This window comes from Octopus sinensis, linkage group LG22 (assembly GCF_006345805.1).
Source record: "Octopus sinensis linkage group LG22, ASM634580v1, whole genome shotgun sequence".
Classification (NCBI taxonomy): Eukaryota; Metazoa; Mollusca; class Cephalopoda; order Octopoda; family Octopodidae; genus Octopus; species Octopus sinensis.
In genome coordinates, this window is record NC_043018.1 from 13,406,259 (window position 1) to 13,429,094 (window position 22,836).

The 22,836-nt window shown below is 41.0% G+C and overlaps 1 protein-coding gene across 1 annotated transcript in view; it reads right to left on the reverse strand.

Moving 5' to 3' along the window:
• The window catches only part of LOC115223107 (chitin synthase chs-2-like), a 34,357-nt gene that overhangs the window by 4,091 nt on the left and 7,430 nt on the right, over positions 1-22,836 (reverse strand). The window contains exons 2-13 of the mRNA XM_036512213.1: positions 21,652-21,930; positions 19,099-19,525; positions 16,194-17,152; positions 12,354-12,450; positions 11,913-12,076; positions 9,861-9,937; positions 7,748-7,853; positions 7,162-7,315; positions 5,633-5,843; positions 4,634-4,834; positions 2,026-2,423; positions 26-665 (exon numbers count right to left, since the gene is read on the reverse strand). Coding sequence (XP_036368106.1) covers positions 26-665; positions 2,026-2,423; positions 4,634-4,834; positions 5,633-5,843; positions 7,162-7,315; positions 7,748-7,853; positions 9,861-9,937; positions 11,913-12,076; positions 12,354-12,450; positions 16,194-17,152; positions 19,099-19,525; positions 21,652-21,899 — 3,682 coding nt within the window. The 5' untranslated portion in view covers positions 21,900-21,930. The remainder of the gene's footprint in view (positions 1-25; positions 666-2,025; positions 2,424-4,633; positions 4,835-5,632; positions 5,844-7,161; positions 7,316-7,747; positions 7,854-9,860; positions 9,938-11,912; positions 12,077-12,353; positions 12,451-16,193; positions 17,153-19,098; positions 19,526-21,651; positions 21,931-22,836) is intronic.

The window sequence follows — 22,836 nt, forward strand, 5'->3', positions numbered from 1 at the left end:
CATAGAAACAGTTTACTTTACTTACCACTACCTTCTCTTCTATCTGTTTTGGATCTCCGGGTGTGAGAGGTCCTTCTTTTGCCGCTGTCATTCGGCGCTGACGAATTGAATGTCGATGATATATTGGAGCCCTCCAAGGAATAATTTCCAGATTTCGGTAAATTCTCGATACGTTTCTCAATCATATCCAGTTTATCGAGGATGGTATTCATTTTCATGTCTTCTGTGATATCACTTGCTTTAAGGCAACACTTACAAGTAAGTAACTCTGCCAGACTGAAGGGTTTGTCGCTTTTTCTTTTCAGAAATGACCACCATTTTTTATTCCGTGAGAGTTTCGCCTTTTCTTCTTGTGCTTTCTGTTGAGAAGCTTGGTAGCGCGATTCTCTCGTCCCCCAACTTATCTTGTTCATGTTGCATATGGCATAGATGATCATAAGCATCCCGCTACAAGGTGAAGTCAGTAAATATATCGGACCATGGATAATGTTCCATATTTCCAGTGGATGAAGTAACCCGGCAGAAATAAATATTCCAAGCAAAAACAGGAAGAATAGAGTAGTTGGAGCACAGATTCCTTCTTCGGCCATTTTCAAAATCAAACCAATTACTACAAGTATCATTGACAATGTATAAATGCAGGTGAGTATGGCTGCAGTGACAAGCTGCAAAATGAAGAAAAGCAACAATAGTAAATAGCGATGATGAGATTCGTCCGAAGGAAAGGTCTGAGTTCATAACCTTTGCAGGCCCTTATAATATTTCGCTTGGACAATGTAAACGGATGCTTGCAGGAAGTAATGAGGTCTCAAAGGTTCTGTGAGAGATAACAGAAACTAGACATAGAGATTATTGCAGCGCCTGGGGATAGTGGCAGCGGAGACAATGGCTAGAGAAAGCGAGATTAGTGATGAGCAGAAACCACTAAAACAGTGATAGAAAAGACGGAGGGAGGAGACACAGCACTAATGGAGGGAAGAGTTTGGGTTGTGCTATTGAACAATTTCTTGCCAATCAGCTGAGCATCCTCTCTTTGGATACACTTAGTTCAACACTAAAATCTCAAACGATTTTGAAGACAAGGAAATTCTGAATTTTAGCTTTCGTTCCGAATCACGAAACTAGAAAGCATTTATCAAGTTTTGATTATTATTCAGCGATTCTCGGTGAGTGTGGAAAATAAATGGTTAAATAATTGTGTTGATCCATGTGAAAATATCCGAAGTGATTAGCTAATGATGAAGCCTCTCTGCAGTCGTTCTACCTCCGAGATGTAGCACCCACATAGCCGTCAAACCACATCCAAATGGACAATTTGAATGGTGGAGTTCATGATTTATCAATCAATGAGTGAAGTTTGGTCGTGACTGAAATAACTTTGGTGCAGGGTATCTCGACTAAGGCTTACTTGCGACTAAACGAAAGAACTCTGATGGGCAACATAAAAGAGGAAATATTTAAAATAGTTTGAGGGAGTGGAGTAAGAGTGAGCTAATTTTTTTTTGATAAGTCTGGTACTTATTCTATCGGGCTTCGGCCAAACCGCTAAGTTACAGGGATGTAAACACATCAACATCAGTTGTGAAGCGGTGCTGGGGACAAACAGAAGCATAAAGACACACACATACACACACACACAACACACACACACACACACACACACACACACACGCACACACACACATACAATGGGCATCTTTCAGTTTCCGTCTACCAAATCCACTCACAAGGCTTTAATCGACCCGATGCTGTAATAGAAGACACTTGCCCAAGATGCCATGCAGTGGGACTGAACCTGGAACCATGTGGTTGGAAAGCAAGCTGCTTACCACTCAGCCACGCCTGCGCCTATTATAAGAAATTATCTGTCCTTTGCTATGGAACGAAGAGAAAACAGAGCGAAAGGGGGTAATTTGCACAATTATTATCAATACAATTAATACAACTTAGTGTAAAAAGGAAATGAAAATATGAGAGAGAAATCACCGAGTTTTAAGGTGTTTGATTTTGTAGAGACTGACTTACCTGAGCATTTGTGCTTAGAAAGAAGCAAGCGAGCACAAAAATGATGAGTGGTATGATGTTGATGACGAGAGATTCAATAAGGCTGATGCTGGGAAAGGCGATGGCGATTGCTCCGACAATCAGAAGAAAAATGGTGCCCGGTGTCAAGAGAGTCAATAGAAACAGCGATGATTGATATAAAATATACAGAGTGGATATATCTTCATTTATTTTGATGACTTCACGCCAATTCTGTAAAACGTCGAAGATGTTTGCCATGGTGGATGGAATCCATCGGCGGCGTTGATTGAAGAATTCATTGAACCCTTCTGGAGCAAACGTGAAGGCATCTGAAGCCGCACAATATTCCACACGGTAGCCTCGTTGCAAAAGCAGTGTGCAAAGCCAACGGTCTTCACCTGGTTGAACATAAAAGCAAAGGGAAGAATTCATAAGTCCATAGAGATCTATAATTTCCCAGATCAATAACATTATCTGCCTTATGTTACCTATTTCTTTACCACCCACAAGGGGCTAAACACAGAGAGGACAAACAAGGACAGACAAACGGATTAAGTTAATTATATCGACCCCAGTGCGTAACTGGTACTTATTTAATCGACCCCGAAAGGATGAAAGGCAAAGTCGACCTTGGCGGAATTTGAACTCAGAACGTAACGCAGACGAAATACAGCTACGCAATTCGCCCGGCGTGCTAACGTTTCTACCAGCTCGCCGCCTTATCTGCCTTATGTTACCATCAGCTTGATTCCTGACCATAATCAAGTGTCTTATTTCGATACGTATATAATATCCCAGTTTTGATCAGAATCAGGAACTTTGAGGTTTGTAAAAAGGACAAAAATATCAGACTAAACTTACATCTCGAAATGAAGAATGTGATAATATCTGCATCTACAAAAAAGGCGGTGAGTTGGCGAAACGGTTAGCGGCATTTTGTTTATTTTTACGTTCCGAGTTCAAATGCCGCCGACAAAGATCCCCGCCTGTCATATCTTTCAGGGTTGATGAACTAAGTACCAGTTAAACCATCGACCTTTCTGGCCTTGTGCCAAAATTTGAAATCAGTATTTACATCTACGCCATCTTTCGATCAATTTCATCTCTGATCAGTTCTCTTAATATTCTTGAATGTGTACACGTGACAAGGATTGAAACCGGACTGGGAAACTTTATTTCTAAACTAGGATCAAAACATCCTTATTCAAAACAGGAATGCTGAAATGTAGAAGAATGCATGTTCGTGCGTGTATAAGTGAAGAACAGGGTGTATATGAGGATGCATGTATATGTATGTGGAAGGTGTGAATATGTGGAGAAGGGTTAGTTAGAAGTAGGTGTGTGTATATGGAGAAGCTGTCTTAATGTACTGAGAGTGTGCATAAGTATGGAGTGGCGAGCGTTAAGATGTGGAAAGTGGAGGAAGGACGGATGTGAGCGAGGGTGTAGGAAGTGGAAAGTGCAGGAAGGAAGAAAGTGAAGAGCAAGGTGATACGCATCTAATGCTGGATAAAATGGAAATTAGGAAAATTGAGGTGGTGAATTTAGATCAAAGAAGGTGTTCGTTTGCCGAAAAATGAGCTTCTGCTCCCTTCGAAGGCGAATGTTATGTGATCAGGACTTGGAGGCGAAGGAGGAGAGCTCGAAGTGTTGGGTGCAGTGACCGGCGGAGCAGAAACGTCGATACGCATGAAATCCGTTGTCAAATCTGATGTCTCTGAGGTGTTCCGCCAACGTGTCGGACAATCGGAGGCTATTTACCCGATGTGGATCAAATTGGAGAGAAAATATCGGAGCGGATATATGACTTTGTTAGAGATTGGTCAGAAAGAGTAGTTATGTGTGGACAGTTCTGTGTTTGACTATGGTGAGGATGGTGGTATTGGGAAGGATAGAGTGGGAGTGATAGCAGGGACAGGTGCAGAGAAAGGATCCGAAAGGAAACGTGGCGTGGGAAAGAAGGCGTTGTGGGAAAAGAAGCTGTGTAGTTTGTGGGGGAATCTTTAAAAAGGAAAGGAATGGATGGGAGAAGAACGAAATTAGTCTGAGGGTCAGATTAGATGTGGTTAGAGAGACGGAGGACAGAAGCAACGTGGCGGTGTGGTAGATGAGGGGAAATGGTTTACCGTAGGTTGGGTCCGGGACGCGTAGTGCAGTGGGGTCAGAGGGCAGAGGATGATGGAAAAAAGTACTCCGAAGTTATATACCCCCTATACAGCTACTCCTCCCCCACACAGACATACACACGCACACACACACACACACACACACACACACACACACACACATACACACACGTTTGAATACTTGTATTGATGGTTTTGAACAAATCCCTTATTTGAATTCCAGGGTTTTTGTCTAAACAAATAACATTATCATTTAAAGCGAAGAATTGGCAGAATTGTTTCAGTACCGATGAAAATTCTTGCAGTATTTGTTCCAATTCCTTACATCCTGAACACAAGTAGGACAAGCATACTAATAATGTCTTGGGACGGGATCCAAGACACCATGGATCAGGACAGAACTTTCTGGTCAATCTGCATTGCTGCTCGTTCTTTTCAACCCAAACACTTACAAATCCAAATGCATAACCAATGAGTCGTACCTTGATCATACTGTACAAAATCTCTTGCTTCTGATGCAGGGCTTGCATATTTTCTCATCACGTTATCATCCATCAGAGCGGAAGCACGGAAAAGACTGAAACATCCGGGACTACACAGCACGCAGCCAATCACATGCTCGGTAGCTTTTTGTAGCCAATGACTAATTGAATATTCGAATCGTTGGTACCATAACACTGGACCTAGAGGGATAGAGAGTGATATATAGTAAATGCACAAACAAAGAATTAAAAAAAACGTATAAGGAATGTGCAGACGAACAGAAAAACATATAGCGAGTGCAGAAACGGACGCAAGACAAACACAGAAAGTCCCTAAAATCTTCATCGGATGGTATTACAAACAAATAAGGAATGCGCAGACGAACAGAAAAACATATAGCGAGTGCAGAAACGGACGGAAGACAAACACAGAAAGTCCCTAAAATCTTCATCAGATGGTATTACTCAGTTTCGATCATTATTGATAAGACTGAGGTGCTTGTGTGAAACTGAGTAATACCATCTGATGAAGAATTAGGGACCTTCTGTGTCTGTTTTCCGTTCGCTTGTGTACTCAGGATACGTTTTCCCGCTCGTCTGTGCATTCATTATACATTTTTTACTTTTTGTTTGTGCATTGACTATACATTTTTTCACTTATTCAGTAACGGAACGCAACGCACCCTATCATTTATTAACAGTAAATTTTATATATATATATATATATATATATATATATAAATTAGAGATAAAACCATTATTATGCAACTCAGTGATAGACATAAACCAAAACATAAATAACAAATAAAAAATATTTTTATAAAACATAAAACCAGATCTCAAAAAGTATAGAAATGAATAATCAATATATAATAAGTAAAAAAAAACTACGTACGTTTCATGGCTTTAATTAAATCCGAATTAATTAAATAAATTTGAATTTAATTGAAATGAATTCAATTTAAAATTTTAAAATTATAGTCAATCTTCAGTTGTTACCTGAACCTCTTGGCAGAATTCTACCACATGCTGCTCCTACTTTCTCGTTTTTCTTCATTCTATCCACCAATAACTGAAGGGCTTCTGGCTTGAAATCTACGTCGCCATCAAGAGCCAACAAAAATGTATTATCTGCTATGGTTTGCTTGCGGCGAGCGGTATGTGACGTTCCCAAGAGATTGTAGCCAAGGAAGTAGTACATGTACATCACCTAGAAATCAATGAGAAGGATCTGATCATAGGAGTTGATAGGGCTCAGGGAGTGTGAGAGGAAGACCTGCCGTATAAATCATGTTGTAAAAATTTGTGTTTTTATTGGTTAACCTCAACCCTGATCCAGACGAGTTATGAACTGTAGAAAATAGAGAAGCATTAGAACTGGTAGAAAGCAAAAAAAATAGTCCGTATCGGGGGTTAGTCAGTGCAAACACGTTCGCAAAGTAGGGGTGCGGTATTTGTCCGTCAGCAAGAATTGAAGCCTCCAATTTCAGTCAGAAACCTTCACCAGAAACAAATGGAAGCAAAGAAAACTGTGATTGCCTGTAGGACTATAATGAAAAGGAGGGGTGGAATGAAGATTAAACCTTATGAACCTCTATCTTCATGCTCAGTTCGTTGCTGAATCCATTGCTGACCCTCCCCTTACTGACTGAAAAGCCAATGGTCAATACCAACTTGTAAGCATTGTTCACAAAATGCATGATATAAAAATGAATATAAAATAGCTTCAACAATGGCTTCTCTCTTCCTGTCTCTAAAATTCATCCCTACAAATTTCTTATTTCTTTACTACCCACAAGGGGCTAAACATAGAGGGGACAAACAAGGACAGACAAAGGGATTAAGTCGATTACATCGACCCCAGTGCGTAATTGGTACTTAATTTATCGACCCTGAAAGGATGAAAGGCAAAGTGGACCTCGGCGGAATTTGAATTCAGAACGTAGCGGCAGACGAAATACCGCTAAGATTTTCGCCCGGCGTGCTAACGGTTCTGCCAGGTCACCGCCTAATTTCTGACTATACAAAACTCAGGTGAGACCTTCAGTGGAGTACTGCTTACCATTATGAGACGGTGCAGCTGCTAATCACGCAGACATTCTTGACTGTATCTAAAAAAAAGTCACCAACATATCTAAACTCTATATCGTCTCCTCATCTCCCCCCCTCTACTTTTTTTCTACTGCAACTTGTGTGGCCTCTGCTCATCAGATATGGCTTCTCTTTCACCTCCTTCCTTTAGGCGCTCCCACCTCACTCGTCCCTGTTTCTCTCATCACGCATATTGAATTCATCTCTCGGTTCCCCACTAACCACCATACCCAGTCCTTTCTCCTCCAAACGCAAACCTTCTAGAATGCTAACTCAGCACAAAATTTCTCTATTCAAGGGAACCATTGACGACATCACTTTGCCAGTCTCAGAGAGTCTACGAAGGCCATGGGCGCAGCCCCTTCTCCCAGTTCAAAAGAATAAATAAATAAAAACGTAATAAAGATAAAATATAAAAGTATTAAACGTATGATTACCTGACTCCACCGCTTTCTCGGGCGAATCCAATCTTTGTTCTTCAGATGCACAACAAGTTTGTTGTTACCTGGCATTACCCATTCCATCCTGCCGCCGTACGGAGTATTATATAAGACAGGTGGAGAGAGGACCAGTGAAATCTTGTGCACGTTACTACAATGAACAGTAAATGATAAAAGAGATAAGCAAATTATTTTTAGTTTCGAATCTTTACTGATTAGGTAGAATACACAAGGGCCGCGCATATGATGTGTTACAGGGCTTCATAGGACACTTCTTTGGCAGCGGTGATATTGTTTGCGTCTCCGATAAACAAAGCGTAGCAGAATCGACCATTTAGACACCTGTACATTCGACAGACTTTGATGTAGATTTTGACTCTTTACTTTTACTAAGAAGTCTTGGATCGAATCGAGGTGATGTAAAAAAAAGGCCACTTGTTCACAAGATGCCACGCGATGAGACCAAAGCTGTGACTTCATGAATGAGAAGCTGACCTCGCCTGAACCCACATCAAAACACGTAACACAGAAGCAGACAAAGAATAGAGAGAATTAAGTTTGGACGGTTAAATTGCAAACATACTTCACTGCTGCGTTCATTTGCTTGATCAGTCCATTGACATAACTGTTCACCTTAAAGTCATTTTCTAACTCGGAATACTCGAAGGCGTCGTCAAAGAAAATATGTGCTGTAACGAATAAATAAATAAATGAATAAATAACGAAAATTAATAAAAAAAAATTAAAAGTAGTTTAGTTGATGGAACAACTGGAATACTCAGCGTCGAAACTGACGGAGATCCCTTTACAAGTCAGCGTGGTGGCACTCACGCTCTTTGAAAGCCACTGATCACGGCCGAGAATCAAAGACTGTATGAAATAAGCGATGTCAAATGGAACAACTGGGATTCGATCTATCACCCTGTTCTGTAACATCGCAGCAATGAGCCAACAGGCCGTCGCTCAAACTGCTAGAAACAACAACCGAATTTCTCTCAGACGAACTCTAAAAAGCATGTACAATAGACCATGTATCCCTCTCCTTGCAATCAGTTATGTCACGAGGGAGAGACACGTGTTATGCGGGAGATGCGGCCACTATTTTAAAGTTGTGGTTATTTCTATGAAGCTCTTTTATAGCAGAGAGACCGTATAAAGATTTCCTATTTGCACGGATTTGTCCAGCACCTGAGCGGCATTTTTGTCAAAGTTAGTTGCTACACACACTTATTCTCAATTAACAATCGACCAAATATACGCCAGGGCCCCTCCGAATTCCCATTGTTTAGGGCCACACCGTTTCCGAATTCAGCCCTGTTGTTACTAGAGTTTTATCATATCGCCTTCTACACATTATCTTCGTCTTTTTATTCAACAGTCGCACCCTTCTCTACCTCATCCTTCTTTTCACTCAGTCGCTCTCCCTTCTTGATGCCAATGCACTTCTCAGATTGGCACAATATTTACACAGTTCTAACAAACCAGCTTCTGTGATTAATATTTAACAATCAGAAGGCGATGAGCTCGGAGAACCGTTTGCATTTCTTCCATCTTCGTGTTCTGAGTTCAAACTCCACCGAGTTCAACTTTGCCTTTCACCATTTTGGGGTCGCTAAAATAAGTGCCAGTTGAGCACTGGGATCAATTTAATCGACTTAACTCCGCTTCGACTGAAATTGCTGGTCTTATGCCAAAGTTTGAAACCAATATTTAGCAATCTCGCTTGAACCCACATCAAAACATCTGGGTTCAGGCGAGGTCAGCTTCTCAATCCTGAAGTCACAGCTTTGGTCTCATCGCGTGGCATCTTGTGAACAAGTGACTTTTTTACATCACCTTGCTTACCAACCACATGGTTCCGGGTTCAGTCCCACTGCGTGGAACCTTGGGCAAGTCTCTTCTACTATAGCCTCGGGCTGATCAAAACCTTGTGAGTGCCGGAAACTGAAAAAAGCCCGTCTTATATATATATATATATATGTGTGTGTGTGTGTGTGTGTGTGTGTGTGTGTGTGTGTGTGTGTGTGCTGCGCGTGCATATGTATATGTTTGTGTGTCTGTGTTTGTCTCTCCTAACATCGCTTGACAACCGATGCTGGTGTGTTTAGGTCCCCATAAATTAGCGGTTCGGCAAGAGAGACCGATAGAATAAGTACTAGGCTTTCAAAGAATAAGTCCTGGGGTCGATTTGCTCGACTAAAGGCGGTGCTCCAGCATGGCCGCTGTCAAATGTCTGAGACAAATAAAAGAATCAGATAACTAAGGAAACTCGGACCATTGGATCTACACTTTTGCGATCACCCTGCCCTGCTACATCATATATGTTTCTTTATTACTCACAAGGGGCTAAACACAGAGGGGACAAACAAGGACAGACAAACGGATTAAGTCGATTACATCGACCCCAGTGCGTAACTGCTACTTAATTTATCGACCCCGAAAGGATGAAAGGCAAAGTCGACCTCGGCGGAATTTGAACTCAGAACGTAGCGGCAGACGAAATAGGGCTACGCATTTCGCCCGGCGTGCTAACGCTTCTGCCAGCTCTACATCATATAACGTATCATTCGTGATTTTATGAGACAATTTTCTTGGTTTGAAAAATATTTGACTACTAACTCTAGCAGGTCAAGCGACCGTGTACAGTCGGAAGTTGGGTCGGAGGGAGATGGTTTTAACAATGATATTTTACTTACCTTCAAACTCGTAGTAATTAGGGTCAACGACATCAAAGAGCTGGGCATAACTGCGCACTGATTGGTCAAGATCTAGTCTGGTAAATCAGATAATTCATTATGAATGAATGAATAAATAACATAAATCATGTAATTTTTTAGGAATGAAAAACAAAATGAATGAATTAAGCTACTCAGATTTTCAATGTGAAGAGGTGCTGATAATGTGTATCGTCACTTAAACGTATTTTATAGATTTTCTTTTTAGAATTCACACGTTGATAGCAAGAAGAAAAGTGCAGAGACCTGTAGTCAGCGCATTAGCAAAGAGTCATACTTTATCACAAAATATAAACCCCTTTGAATGCGTCCACCACAAATGACACTATTACAAGGGCCTTAGAATAATACCCACGCAAATATTAAAAATGATATATTCAGAACAGTCACTTCACATGAATTTATTCAGAACAATTCCACTCACTACTATAACAGCCCCAACGGGTCACTTTTAGGTCACTTGACCATTTAAGAGGATTCCACCAGCATCCTACTACTGTCATACCACTCCCGCATTTCTTCTTCTTCTTCTTCTTTTCCTCCTCCTCCTCCTTCCTCAGCTACTACTGTTGCTTAAACAATCAGAACTAAGAACTCCTATAAAATATTAGGACTGTTACTACCTGCTATCTGCTACCAAGCCCTCACAAAAGTAAATAAGAGAAAGAAAAAGAGAGACAGACAGGAGAAAAGGAAAATATCAATTACACTTGAAACTATTGAAATATTTTAAAAAAACATTTAAATTAATTTTCCCTCAATTTAATTATTTTTCATGCTTTACTCTAAGTTGAAAACGTCGCAAAAACTGAAACCGGTAGTAAAATGTTCTTCATGATAAAATTATTTTAGCATTTTCTACCTTGTCTTATTTTCGTTATGCATATCAGCCAAAAATGCACACCAGCCAAAAACGATGCACTGCACCAAGCCCTCAGGCAAGCAATACGTCAATGCTTCTTCAACCCAACTAAGACTGATGCATTCCTCAAGACAGTGGAAGACGCCCTCCATGTAGACCAACCGGAAGGCACTGTTCAGCAGAGATGGGACTCTCTCAGGAATATCGTTCATAACACTGCACTGAGGACTTTTGAGAGGAGGAGGAGGAAAGTGACACGAGACTGACTTGAGGGGAGTATGAAAGAGCTCAATGCCCTCATGGGGAAGCATGATGCCCTGCTGTAGCACGACCACCAACCCAACAGGGTTGCAGGCATTGAGATAAGCAAGGAACAACATGCAGAAGACAGTGAGACGTTGTGCAAATGACTACTGGTTACAACTATGTGTAAATATCCAGCTGTCGTTCGACACGGGCAACATTCGCGGAATGTTTGAGAGTTATCAAGGAGGCCATCAGCCCAACCCAGATCTCTACTCAAATCCAGAACAGGGGAAGTTATCAAGGACAGAAGAGAGCAGCTGGAGAGATGGGTGAATCATTATTCCAAGCTCTGCATCAAAGAAAACATTTCGGGCTGCGCGCTAGACACTGCAGAACAACACCATGCAGGAGCTACTACTATTCGCTCAACCTTATAGCTTCAACGCACCATTAAATGGTGCCCCGTCTGACCCTGTCACTCCTCTCGCTTCCTTCACATACGACCGTCATCTGTATCTTTCTGCTTCATAGATCTTTCACTAATCATCTGAATCTTTCACCTGATCTCAACACCATCCCTTTCACTCAACGTATCATTTCTCTACACCAACCTACCTCCTCCATTCACATCGCTCATTTCTTCACTTGAGCCAAAAGAAGCAGAAAAAAAAACGACAAAAAAAAAAACAGAAAGAAAAGAAAAGAATGTCAATTATACGATCTTTTATATATCACAAAATCCGGTTGGAAATTGACGGGTCGATTCCTTGTAGACGTACCCGATAAAAACATTCAAATTTCTCTAACCGCAAGACATGTTCCGCATTCCCTTCTGACATAAAGCCAACTTCGGAAGATTACAAAAATTAAACTAGAGAAAAACAGGCAAAAGTGATGCCACCTACCTGAATAATGAGGTTAAAATAGCTTTCATCTCTTTTTCAGTTTCGTGCCACATTGTGGCGCACACATAAATCATTGGTACAGTATGATGCAAAGAATGTGCCGGCGGAGCAATACTCAAAAGGCTGTTATTAGTAGGAGACGGTAGAGCAGCATGTACCTTATCCTAGAAAGTGAAAACATAACGGGGAAATCGATTAATATATATATGTATGTATGTGTGTGTGTGTATGTTTGTGTGTGTGTGTGTGTGTGTGTGTGTGTGTGTGTGTGTGTAATTTGGAGTTTTTCGACACGTTTAGTTTTGTCAGGCAGAAATCAACGAAAGGTATGTTTTGAGTGAGTTTTGGTTGCTGTTTGTCTTTCGTAGGCCGAGCTATCACACTGTCGAATCTCCGACGCCCAGGTTGATAAAAAGGGATAACAAGCAAAAAAAGACCTACCGAACGAATCCTATTCTTGTCATGCTCGTCATTCCGGCGGTTGAGGGTCAATGATAATTGCAGAAATACATCGCAGAAAAATGTTTTAACGAACAGTCTGAAATAAAGATGAATAACTTAGTGACGCCTTCTGTACGAATTGTTTCTGAGTGCGTTTCATGAAAAGAGCATTAAAACATTGGTGAGACTTATTCTTCAGTTATTCCATTTACATCTCTGAAGCTTTATAGGAATATAAAATCAACTCCGGTACTTAACTGGTTCTTTAACCCCGCCAAATAAATCTAAATACGGCAGAAATTTTGTTCGTCGCTCTAACAACCCTGTCAATGTATATGCAGTGGTAGTGGTGGTGGTGGTGGTGATGTGGATGATGATGGTGATGATGGTGACGGTGGTAGTGGTGATGGTGGTGATGATGAAGTTGATAATGGAACTGTTGATGGCTGCAGTAAAGCATGTCCAGTGAGGAAACTTCATGATGACCGACGATATGAAGAGGAAGGTGTGTGCTGAGCATTGGACATAAACATCATAGTAGGTAACACATACTTCCAGTACAATAGCGAAGTATACAAACAGATCTCAGGTCTGCCGATGAGATCTAGTCTCTCAGGCCTGCTGGTGATAAACCCGAACACACGGCACTTAACACCTGCTACACATGCGTCTTTTTCTCGAGATGCGGTGATGATATCCTGATGCTCCCCTCTTCTCGGGATGAGGTGATCACCGTGCATAAAATTTGCAGCAACGCCAATAAAGGCAACAATGCAACGGAAAGTGCGAGGAATATTAATTCAGTATATGGGGATCAGAAATAAGCGTAAGCTAATGTTAAAGGGGGTTTCAGAAATTCCGAGCCGAAAACTACAGCCTAGAAGACGAGCCTCGTCCTGGAAGATCTAGCGAGCTCGACGAGGACATCCTGTAAACCCTTCTGGAACAAAATCCCATCGTAACTGTTGAGGAACTAGAAGCTTGGATTTGGTCATTCATCCATTCAACTATTCATTTACACCTGCATGTCATTGGAAAAGTCAACAACTTGGGTCAATGGGTTCCTCACAAACATTCCGTGTCTAATCGTGCGCAGAGAGTGAATGTGTCCTCTTCTTTGCTTTCACGTCTCAGGGATGAACCATTTTTGGACTGAATAGTGACTGGTGACGAGAAATAGGTTCTCTATAAAAATGTTGAATTCAGTGAGTAGGAAAAGGAGAAACACCAGCACCCAAGGCTAAAGGTCTTCACCTACGTAAGGTGTTGTTATCTGTTTGGTGGGATATGAAAGGTTTAGTCCACTTTGAACTTTTAAACCCAAACCAAAAGATAACAAAGGAGAATAACTGCGAGCAGCTTGAGTGGCTTAAGTCAGCGCCAGAAGGAAAACGACCATCTTTGGTTCCAAGACGAAAGGTGTTCTTCCATCAGGATAATGCTCGGTCACATGCTGCGAAGATGACATTCCAAAGGCTGGAGCAGTTTGAATGGAAAACGATGCCTCACCCACCATATTCGTCAGACATTGCCCCATGTGATTATCATTTATTCTGCAGTCTTCAAAATCATTCAGATGGAAAAAATATGAATTTTGTAGATGAGGTCAGAGCAGTACTGAAGGAGTATTTTTCATCATGGACAACTGAATTTTGAAAGAGGGGCCTTGAAAGTCCACCAGAGAGATGGAAGAGCATTGTAGAAAATGAAGGAGAGTATATTTTAGATGAAAAAATAACTTTGTTAATCTTAATTTTGAAAACTAAAAGAAGTGTAAAAAAATGCATTATTTATAGGATGACCCGATATATATATATATCTTTTGTATTTCTTTTACTTGTTTCTATCATTTGACTGGACATGCTGGAGTACCGTCTGAAAGGGTTTTAGTCGAAGACGCTGATGTGCTTATGTCTCCGTAACTTAGCGGTTCGGCAGAAGAGACCGATAGAATAAGTACTAGGCTCACAAAGAATAAGTCCTGGGGTCGATTTTTCTGACTAAAAGCCTTTAAGGTGGCGCTCCAGCATGGCCACAGTCAAACGACTGAAACAGTATGCACCTTTATTCTTACGTCCTCACTCCGCATGCACAAATCCTCTGTTAATATCAAATGCACTCATCTTGTACTTATTTCCACTTCGTCAGTAATTTCCTGGATTGTTGCACGGTGGTCCTCCGTGACTATTCACTGAAACATTTCAATCGGTTCCTCGCCTCGCCATGTGGATAACCCGCCCGAGCCTGCATCGCTTTCTACTGAGGTATGGCGCTGTCTGAAGCGGTTGTACCACCTCTTGATCTGAGTTTTGCCCAAGGCATCATCGCCAAAGACTGCTGAATCTTATGTTTCGCTTGAGCTTTAGTATCATGAAGCCTTTGTCGAATCTTGATGCAATATCTCTACTCGAAGCGTTCGGTCATTTTGCGCGAGGAAAGAAAATCCGACGAAAGCGCACTACACATCTGTACACTGCTCGTGGCAGTCAAGAACTGACACGGCCTAGCGGTGCGAAAACCTTCACGCTTGCGCTGGATGGGTGGCGTCACATCCCACCCAAAAAATTTTGCCCATGTGGCCTTAGTTTTTACAGGAAAAATTAAATTCTAGTACTTTTTGAACGTATCACGTATACGGCGGGCTTCTTTCAGGTTCCGTCTACCAAGTCCACTCACAAAGCTTTGGTCAGCTCGCGGCTATAATAGAAGGCACTTGCCCACGGTAGTGCGCAATGAGACAGAACCCAGAACCAATGTGGTTGCGAAGCAAACCTCTTACCAACGAAGTCTAAAGAGTTCCCGGACTGGTTATGTTTAACTTATTTACCTCAATTTTTAATTATCTCCTTCGAAATAGTCACCTTGCACAGCAATACACCGGTTCCAGCGTTCCTTCCACTTTTGGAATCCGACCTGGAAGTCGAGCACCTTCTGCGATCCTCTCTGGATCTCGACAACGGTGACCTTTGAGCTGCATTTTCATCTTGGGGAAGAGGATGGAAGAGCGAAGGTGCTAAATATGGCGATCAAGACAGGTGCGGAAGCGATACTCACAAGTAAGGAGATCTCGGTGACAGGGTGCATTGTCGTCGTGATGAATCCAATTCTTCGCACTCCACAGATCCGATCACTTTCGCCGAATGTCCTCCCTTAACCGCTTCAGAACGATCTGGCACTGGCGGGGGGGGGGGGGGCGATTTCTCAATGCACAATATCGCATACCCAGGGGTGACGTTCGTGGCAATTCGTCCAGATCGCTCATCGTATTCCAGAGATGTTCTTTCACTTTTGAAGCGTCTGTGCCACTCGAAACATTGCACACGACCTGTAAGTTTGCCGCAGCATGCTCACTGCCTCTGTAGCAAACTTCCCAAGCTTAACGCAAAATTTAACGTTGGTTCTTTGTTCCAACTTCCTGTCCATGGCAAATATCGCAGGCTACAGCTTTGAATGTTGTGTTGTGCATTAAATGTATATTGCTTAATTCATGACGAACCGACAAAAACCCAAATAAGCAATCAGAGCTGGCCGCAGTGGTGACGGCCTAACTTATGGCTACTTTTTTATATCTGCTGAATATTCTGTACCACGAAGGCACAAACTTCACAACTTGTGAAATAAACACAGCGATGTCGCTCGGTAAATTAATTTGTGAAGGTTACTGCTAGCTCTCACTGCAACCAAGGATAAAATGAGATGGTCGTGCATGGAATATTTTTAGTCAAGGGTTTGTCCAACCACGACCGACGTATGGCTAGACAATATCAGTAATAATTTACAATAGAAATATTTGAAAAACAATGCAAGAGAAAAAGGATCACTTCGAAAAGTCCCACCTACCTTTCTGTTCGAACGAGTCTTTCCACATTCGGGTACCAAATATGCGACGTAATCCATAAGAAGGATAACCACCATGCCAAGACAATTGGCAGGTAGTAGTCGTTGATTAAATGCAATGTGTAACTGAAGCTGTTGTTGGGTACATCACACGTCCAGAACATCACTTTCGGATCGAACCAGGTGAAATCGTTGTTTTTGTGCCAAAGCTCGCAGTTGCCGAGAAAAAATGCAATGGTCAGCGGCGACGAGAGGACCAACGGAACAGAGAAACTGGTCACCTGCAACATTACCTTGCAAGCATTTCTGGCAATGATGTAACAGACCAGGCAGGACGCTACCTGGATGAGCGCGACCCAGAATGGCCCGTTGGAACCGTCATCGTTCTTGTACGTAATGCTTGTGACGTTTGTTGTTTGGTAGGAAATCATTTGACAAGGAACCGCATCCGTCTTTTGGAAGTAGAGCAGCTTCAAGCAACCCATGTCGGTTTCGCTTACCATTAAAGAAACGAGGCCGATAGTGAGGGCACATTTCCAAATGCCAATCACAAAGTAGATGTAGGAATGCATGGTTCTTACATGGCGTTTAAGTTTCAGTAATTTCTGAGTTGCCCTCTCACCCAGCCACGTGACCTTACCGATGTAGTTCTCCCACCAGTTTAGAGATATCAGGAATAAAGATACGGGCATGTAAATAGCCAAGCTTTTTCTTCCAGCATTCCACTCAAGTATTGGCCACACCAAAAAAATCGTTGCTTGTGTGATGACCGAAAGTATATCAAGGACGGTTTTGTAAATCGGTTTACCGAAATCACTCTTTTTGTCGATTAATTTCAATATGGCTGGAATGAAGGCTCCACCAAACATAAGACTTTCACCTCTCAACGGATCGATATTTGGCAGAACATAAATGACAAATATTGCCATGCCAACACTCTGAAGCGATTCAACAAAAAAAACCTGCATAAATAAATAAATGAATAAATAAAATACAAATAGAAAAAGAAAGACAAAATACTGAATATATTAAAGAAAAATTCATTTTGTATCAAAGTTGTATAATGGTGGTCATTTTAAACTAGTTCCATCGTTGTATCAGTCTTGTAATAGAACTACGTGTCATTAGGCATGTAAAGCCAAAAGAGCGGTTGTCTGTCTGTCTCTCACTTTCAACACACACGGGCACACACAAACGCACACGGGCACACATACGCACACGGGCACACATGCACGCGCCAAGACTGACATAGGTTTACTACAGTCCAGATTTAGGCTGTGTTGTGCATTAAATGTATATTGCTTAATTCATGACGAACCGACAAAAACCCGAATAAGCAACCAGAGCTGGCCGCTGTGGTGACGGCCTAATTTATGGCTACTTTTTATAACTGCTGAATATTCTGTACCAATGATTAGAAAAGGAAGTCCGTCCTGAAAAGGGGTCAACTAAACATGGGATCGTCCCTCAATAGACTCCCTTCTTTGTTATCTACTTTTTCTGGCAGCATGAGTTATACCAGAAAGTTATTTTCATTTTCATTCTTCTTAACCCAGAAACATACCATAAGCGAAAGAAACCCGCTACCTCCCCGCCATCCCAAACAAACAAACATCTACTGACATTTACAAGACGATGGAGGGTATAATTCGATAGAATTTGGAAGCATTTACTGCTCGTAGAGATTGCATTGATATACTTAAGTGGCATCGTAACCTGTACAACATCCATGTGTCTGTAGAAAACCTGGAGCTTAAGTAATTTTCTCAAGATCTTAAGAGTGTTAGCGGGCGTGGAAAAAAAATGCACCCCGCACTTTTCTTTCTTTCAAAGGAAAGACGATTCAGGACTTAAAGCCGAAAACGCAAAAAACAAAAAAAAAGGCGTTTAATACTACAACTACACGGCGGTAAGGCTTGGGGAGTTTTCAAGCTGAAGCTAATGTCAATTTATCATTCAGATAAAAACACAAAAATGAGGAGGATATATAAAAAAATGTATTTACTTGAAATTGGAATCAAGCAAAAATGCCTGAGTAAAAATAGGAAGTTTTTATTCAGTGGTTTTTCTTCAATATTTTGTCTCGGATGGAAAAATATTGCGAAGAACATAACCTTGAACCAGAAACATCTTTTACGATTAATAATTCCTCTGGCAAACTGCGATATTCTTCAAACATGTAGTTTACATTTTATCTGCCAGCAAACATCACGTCCTTACCCCAAAGTAAATTCTTCTACAGAACCCACAGAGTTAAAAAAGATTTTTACTATCGATATTCCTCAGTAACAACATAACCGAGATTACAGGAACGATGGACCAGTTTACTGAAACAGGGAGAGCAGGAGCAACACAAAATAAGTGTTCTGGACACAATATCCTGCAACTGTTTGCTTGTTGAGAAATTATCCAAGAAAATGCAGGTAGCATGAGATGAATTCTTCGAAAAGCGTAGGAGTGGCTGTGTGGTAAGTAGTTTGCTTATTAATCACATGGTTCCGGGTTCAGTCCCACTGCGTAGCACCTTGGGCAAGTGTCTTTTACTATGCTGGTGTATTTACGTCCCTGTAACTAAGCGGTTCGGCAAAAGAGACCGATAGAATAAGTACTAGGCTTACACACACACACACACACACATCCTCACACATACACACACACACACACATCTGAAGGTCGGACTCACTTAATCTAAGTAGTGATGCAAACCCAACGAAGCTAACTTTTTAATCACTTGATTCGCTGATACCCAAAATTATTCTAAACTACGAAGGCCTTCCATATTTATAAATATATTGTAATTTAGGGAATTAATTCGCAGTTATTATAAAGAGTGTTTTTTCAATTAATTTATTTGTCAACAAACAAACAAAATAAGACAAAACGTGACTCTCCCGTCGTAACAACTTACAATGAAAAAAACGCTCCATGTAAATTTCTTGTTGTTCTTGAAACATATTCTCCACAAACAGCGCAGCGTTGTCAATAAATAAGGTGCGCACACTATGATAATAAGGGCCCAAATCCACTTTATTCGCGTTTTCAGGGATGGTTGTAGGCGCAGTTGGTCATTTGGTGTGGCTGAAGTCCTCCAACACTTAAGGTTACCATTTTTTAAAGTACATTTCATTTGGAGGTCCTTGTAAATGTTGGAGGTGATGAGGAATAAACAGCTTTTACTGATGAGAGTCAAAGTAATGACGGCCAGCAACATAACAATGCTCATCAATATCTTAATCACCTTTATGACTCTGATAATGAATGTTTTGTCATCATCAAGTACATACCTTTGGTTATGGTGACGAAACACGTCCCACGGTCGACGAATTTCACAATTTCTGAAAATAATCATAAATTTTGATGATAATATTGTTATATTTCGGAATGGTCATTTTGCCAGTTTAGCCAATAAAAACACACGCACTATATATTTGGTGTTACTTTGCTTCAGTGTTATTTATTTTTTACATTAATCTACATTAATTGTACGGTTAGTAAGGAAAGACACAAATAAGAAAGAAGAAAACAAAGGACCACTGATGCGGTCACAGGAGTGTGACGAAAGAACTCTGGCCGAAATAAGATTAAGATTAATGTAAAAAATAAATAACACTGAAGCAAAGTAACACCAAATATATAGTGCGTGTGTTTTTATTGGCTAAACTGGCAAAATGACCATTCCGAAATATAGCAATATCTGTTTCAATACACGACTTCACATAAAAAATCTTGCACAACAAATATATAAACGTACTTTGATGATAATGATAATAATAAATAATAATAGTTTTTGATTTATGGACAAGGTCAATAATTTTGGGCGGAAAGGGGATGGTGGAGGGGAAGTAGTCGATACCATTGATCTCAGTACTTGACTGGTACTCATTTCATTGACCCTGAGAGGACTAAAAGTAGATGGCCTTGGTAGAATTAGAACTCGGGATGTAAAGAACCAGAAGAAATAGCACTTGACATTTTGACCGATGCTCCAACGATTTTGTCAACTCACCACACATATAGTAGTCATAGTAGTAGTAGTAGCAGCGTGGACGCGCAATGGCCCAGTGGTTACGGCAGCGGACTCGCGGTTTCGATTCCCAGACCGGGCGTTGTGTGTGTTTATGGAGCGAAAACACCTGAAGCTCCACGAGGCTCCGGCAGGGGGTGGTGGCGACCCCTGTTGTACTCTTTCGCCCCAACTTTCTCTCACTCTTTCTTGGTTAACGCTGCGTTGGACTGGCGTCCCGTCCAGCTGGGGGGAGGGGGCACATACGCCACAGAAACCGGGAAACCGGGCCCATGGGCCTGGCTAGGCTTTAAAAGGGCGAAAGGAAGAAAGTAGCAGCAGCTGTAATAGCAGCTGTAGTAGTAGTAATAGTAGTAGCAGTAGAAATAATTGTTCCACATTTTGGCACAAGGCCAGCATTTTGAAGGGAGGGGCGTGTCGATTACATCGACCCAAGTAAATGACTGGTACTTATTTTATCGATCTCCGAACGGATGAAAGGCAAATTTGACCTTGCGATTTGAACTAAAGATCGTAAAGAGACAGAAGAAATGAAGCTAAGTGTTTTGTTCGACGCTCCAACGATTCTGCTTACTAAAAAATAAAAAAATAAATGCGCCTTTTTAAAGCCAACAAGGCCCATGGGCCCGGTTTCCCAGTTTCAATGGCGTACGTGTTCCCCAGCTGGACGGGATGCCAGTCCATCGCAGCGTTACTCATATTTGCCAGCTGAGTGGACAGGAGCAACGTGAAATGAAGTGTTTTGCTCAAGAACACAACACGTCGCCCGGTCCAGGAATCGAAACCACAATCTTACGATCATGATGCTGACACCTTAACTGCTAAGCGCCGCGCCCCACCACCTGCCTACTAAAACAAACACGATTTTGTGTGTGTGTGTGTGTGTGTGTGTGTTGCTTTGGTAAGATTTAAGTTTGACGTACTTAGGCCGAGCGAAAACACTGCTTGAGCTCCCAAGAAGAAAGGAACAAGCAACTGGAATCTCTCCTGAAGTCCGTTCATGCGAAAGCAAACATTTTAACAGCCCCAGAAAGCACCAAATATTTTGCGACACAATATCTCTGGACATGAATTGCATTAATGTTGAAGCCTTAGCAACACTTCAATGTCGTCAGCGAAGCGATCGTCGAAAGCATGCACTGTGGCATTCATTTTGATGCCATGCACCATGATTTCAAATCCCGTCGAAGTTTGCTTTGCCTTTCAGTCTTCCGGGGCCGAAGCAGAAACGTTAACGACGGGTGCATTCTTGCGTTCTGTGGCATATTTAATCCTTCGCCCAGTAGAACACTCCCGTATGGTCTTTAGGTGCTTTTAGCGAGGTTTGCTGTGTTGCAAGCATTTGAGGTCAGGTCACCAATCTCAGTGGGGGGGCACTTCCTGATTTAAACAGATAAAGAATATAAATAAAGAAAAATTTGAAAATTAATTACTTACTCGTTTTGTTGAAAAATATTTCGTTTTGCGGCTAACAATTTATCTAAGATAAGATTGCCACTGAAATTGTGCAAGTAAGAGTCTCTGTATCGTCTCGAAGATTTCCCTAGAGCGTTGCCGGATGTCATCGCGTCATCAAGAACATCATCACTAAAACCTATAAGTTTCTTCCCTGACACGTGTCTAATTTCTGATTGGAAGTCATTAATATACGCATGGTTAACAAAAGAGTCCCTCGAGCCAGGCATGTTTGTTTTGGTTAAATTATTCAACCTAAATCTGTAATAGAAAAACAGAGAAAGAAAAGATATAATAAAATATGGGTTCATTATTTTCATGATAAGGGTTATGCTGCTCTCATTGTGGTCGACTTGTTTTTAGAGTCTTGTTGATATAGAAATAACAAACTTGTAACTAGAAGTAGATGACAATTTTTGGTGTACAAAGCGTTGCATTCAATAAGTAAAAAAAAAAAAATTTTGATGTAAATCATTTTTGGTGTTAACATGGTCCGATTTGAATTTTATCTTCTACAGAATGAAGAGCAAGCCTTCTTCTATCATACTCTCAATTTTGGTCAACTTGCGCTGCAGGGTCTCGAAGGAGATAGTGTTAGTTGAAGGCTACCAAACCTGCCACACACAGACAACTTCAGCTTTATATATATAGATTCGCTACACACTACTTTCCATCCTTAATAATGAAACTTGGGAGATCCAAAAGTTAAACACACAGACACACTCACAGATACACACAGACACACAAGTTGAGTTATATATATATATATATATATATATAGATTTCTCAACGGGGATTTCAGGGGAGAGTTTCAAGGAGTCGCTGGCGATGTATCGTGATGATCAAAAATCCGGCCTGCTAAAATTTGGTTAAAGTGATTCAAACTGCAGACTCAACGCAAAATGGTCACATTTAATTCAAAGCTGTATTGGTGTATATTTGTACGTATGTATATATATATATATATATATATATATATATATATATATATATGCAAGTGCATGTCTTCGTTGCCCACACGCTTGTACATATGTGTATGCAGAATAATAATGAAATAACTCTATATTAACTGGATGATGTATGAATATATTGACTGTGATTGTAAAATTAATAAGCTTACATCTTTCATAAATATCTGTTTATATTATATCATAGTATATTCTATAT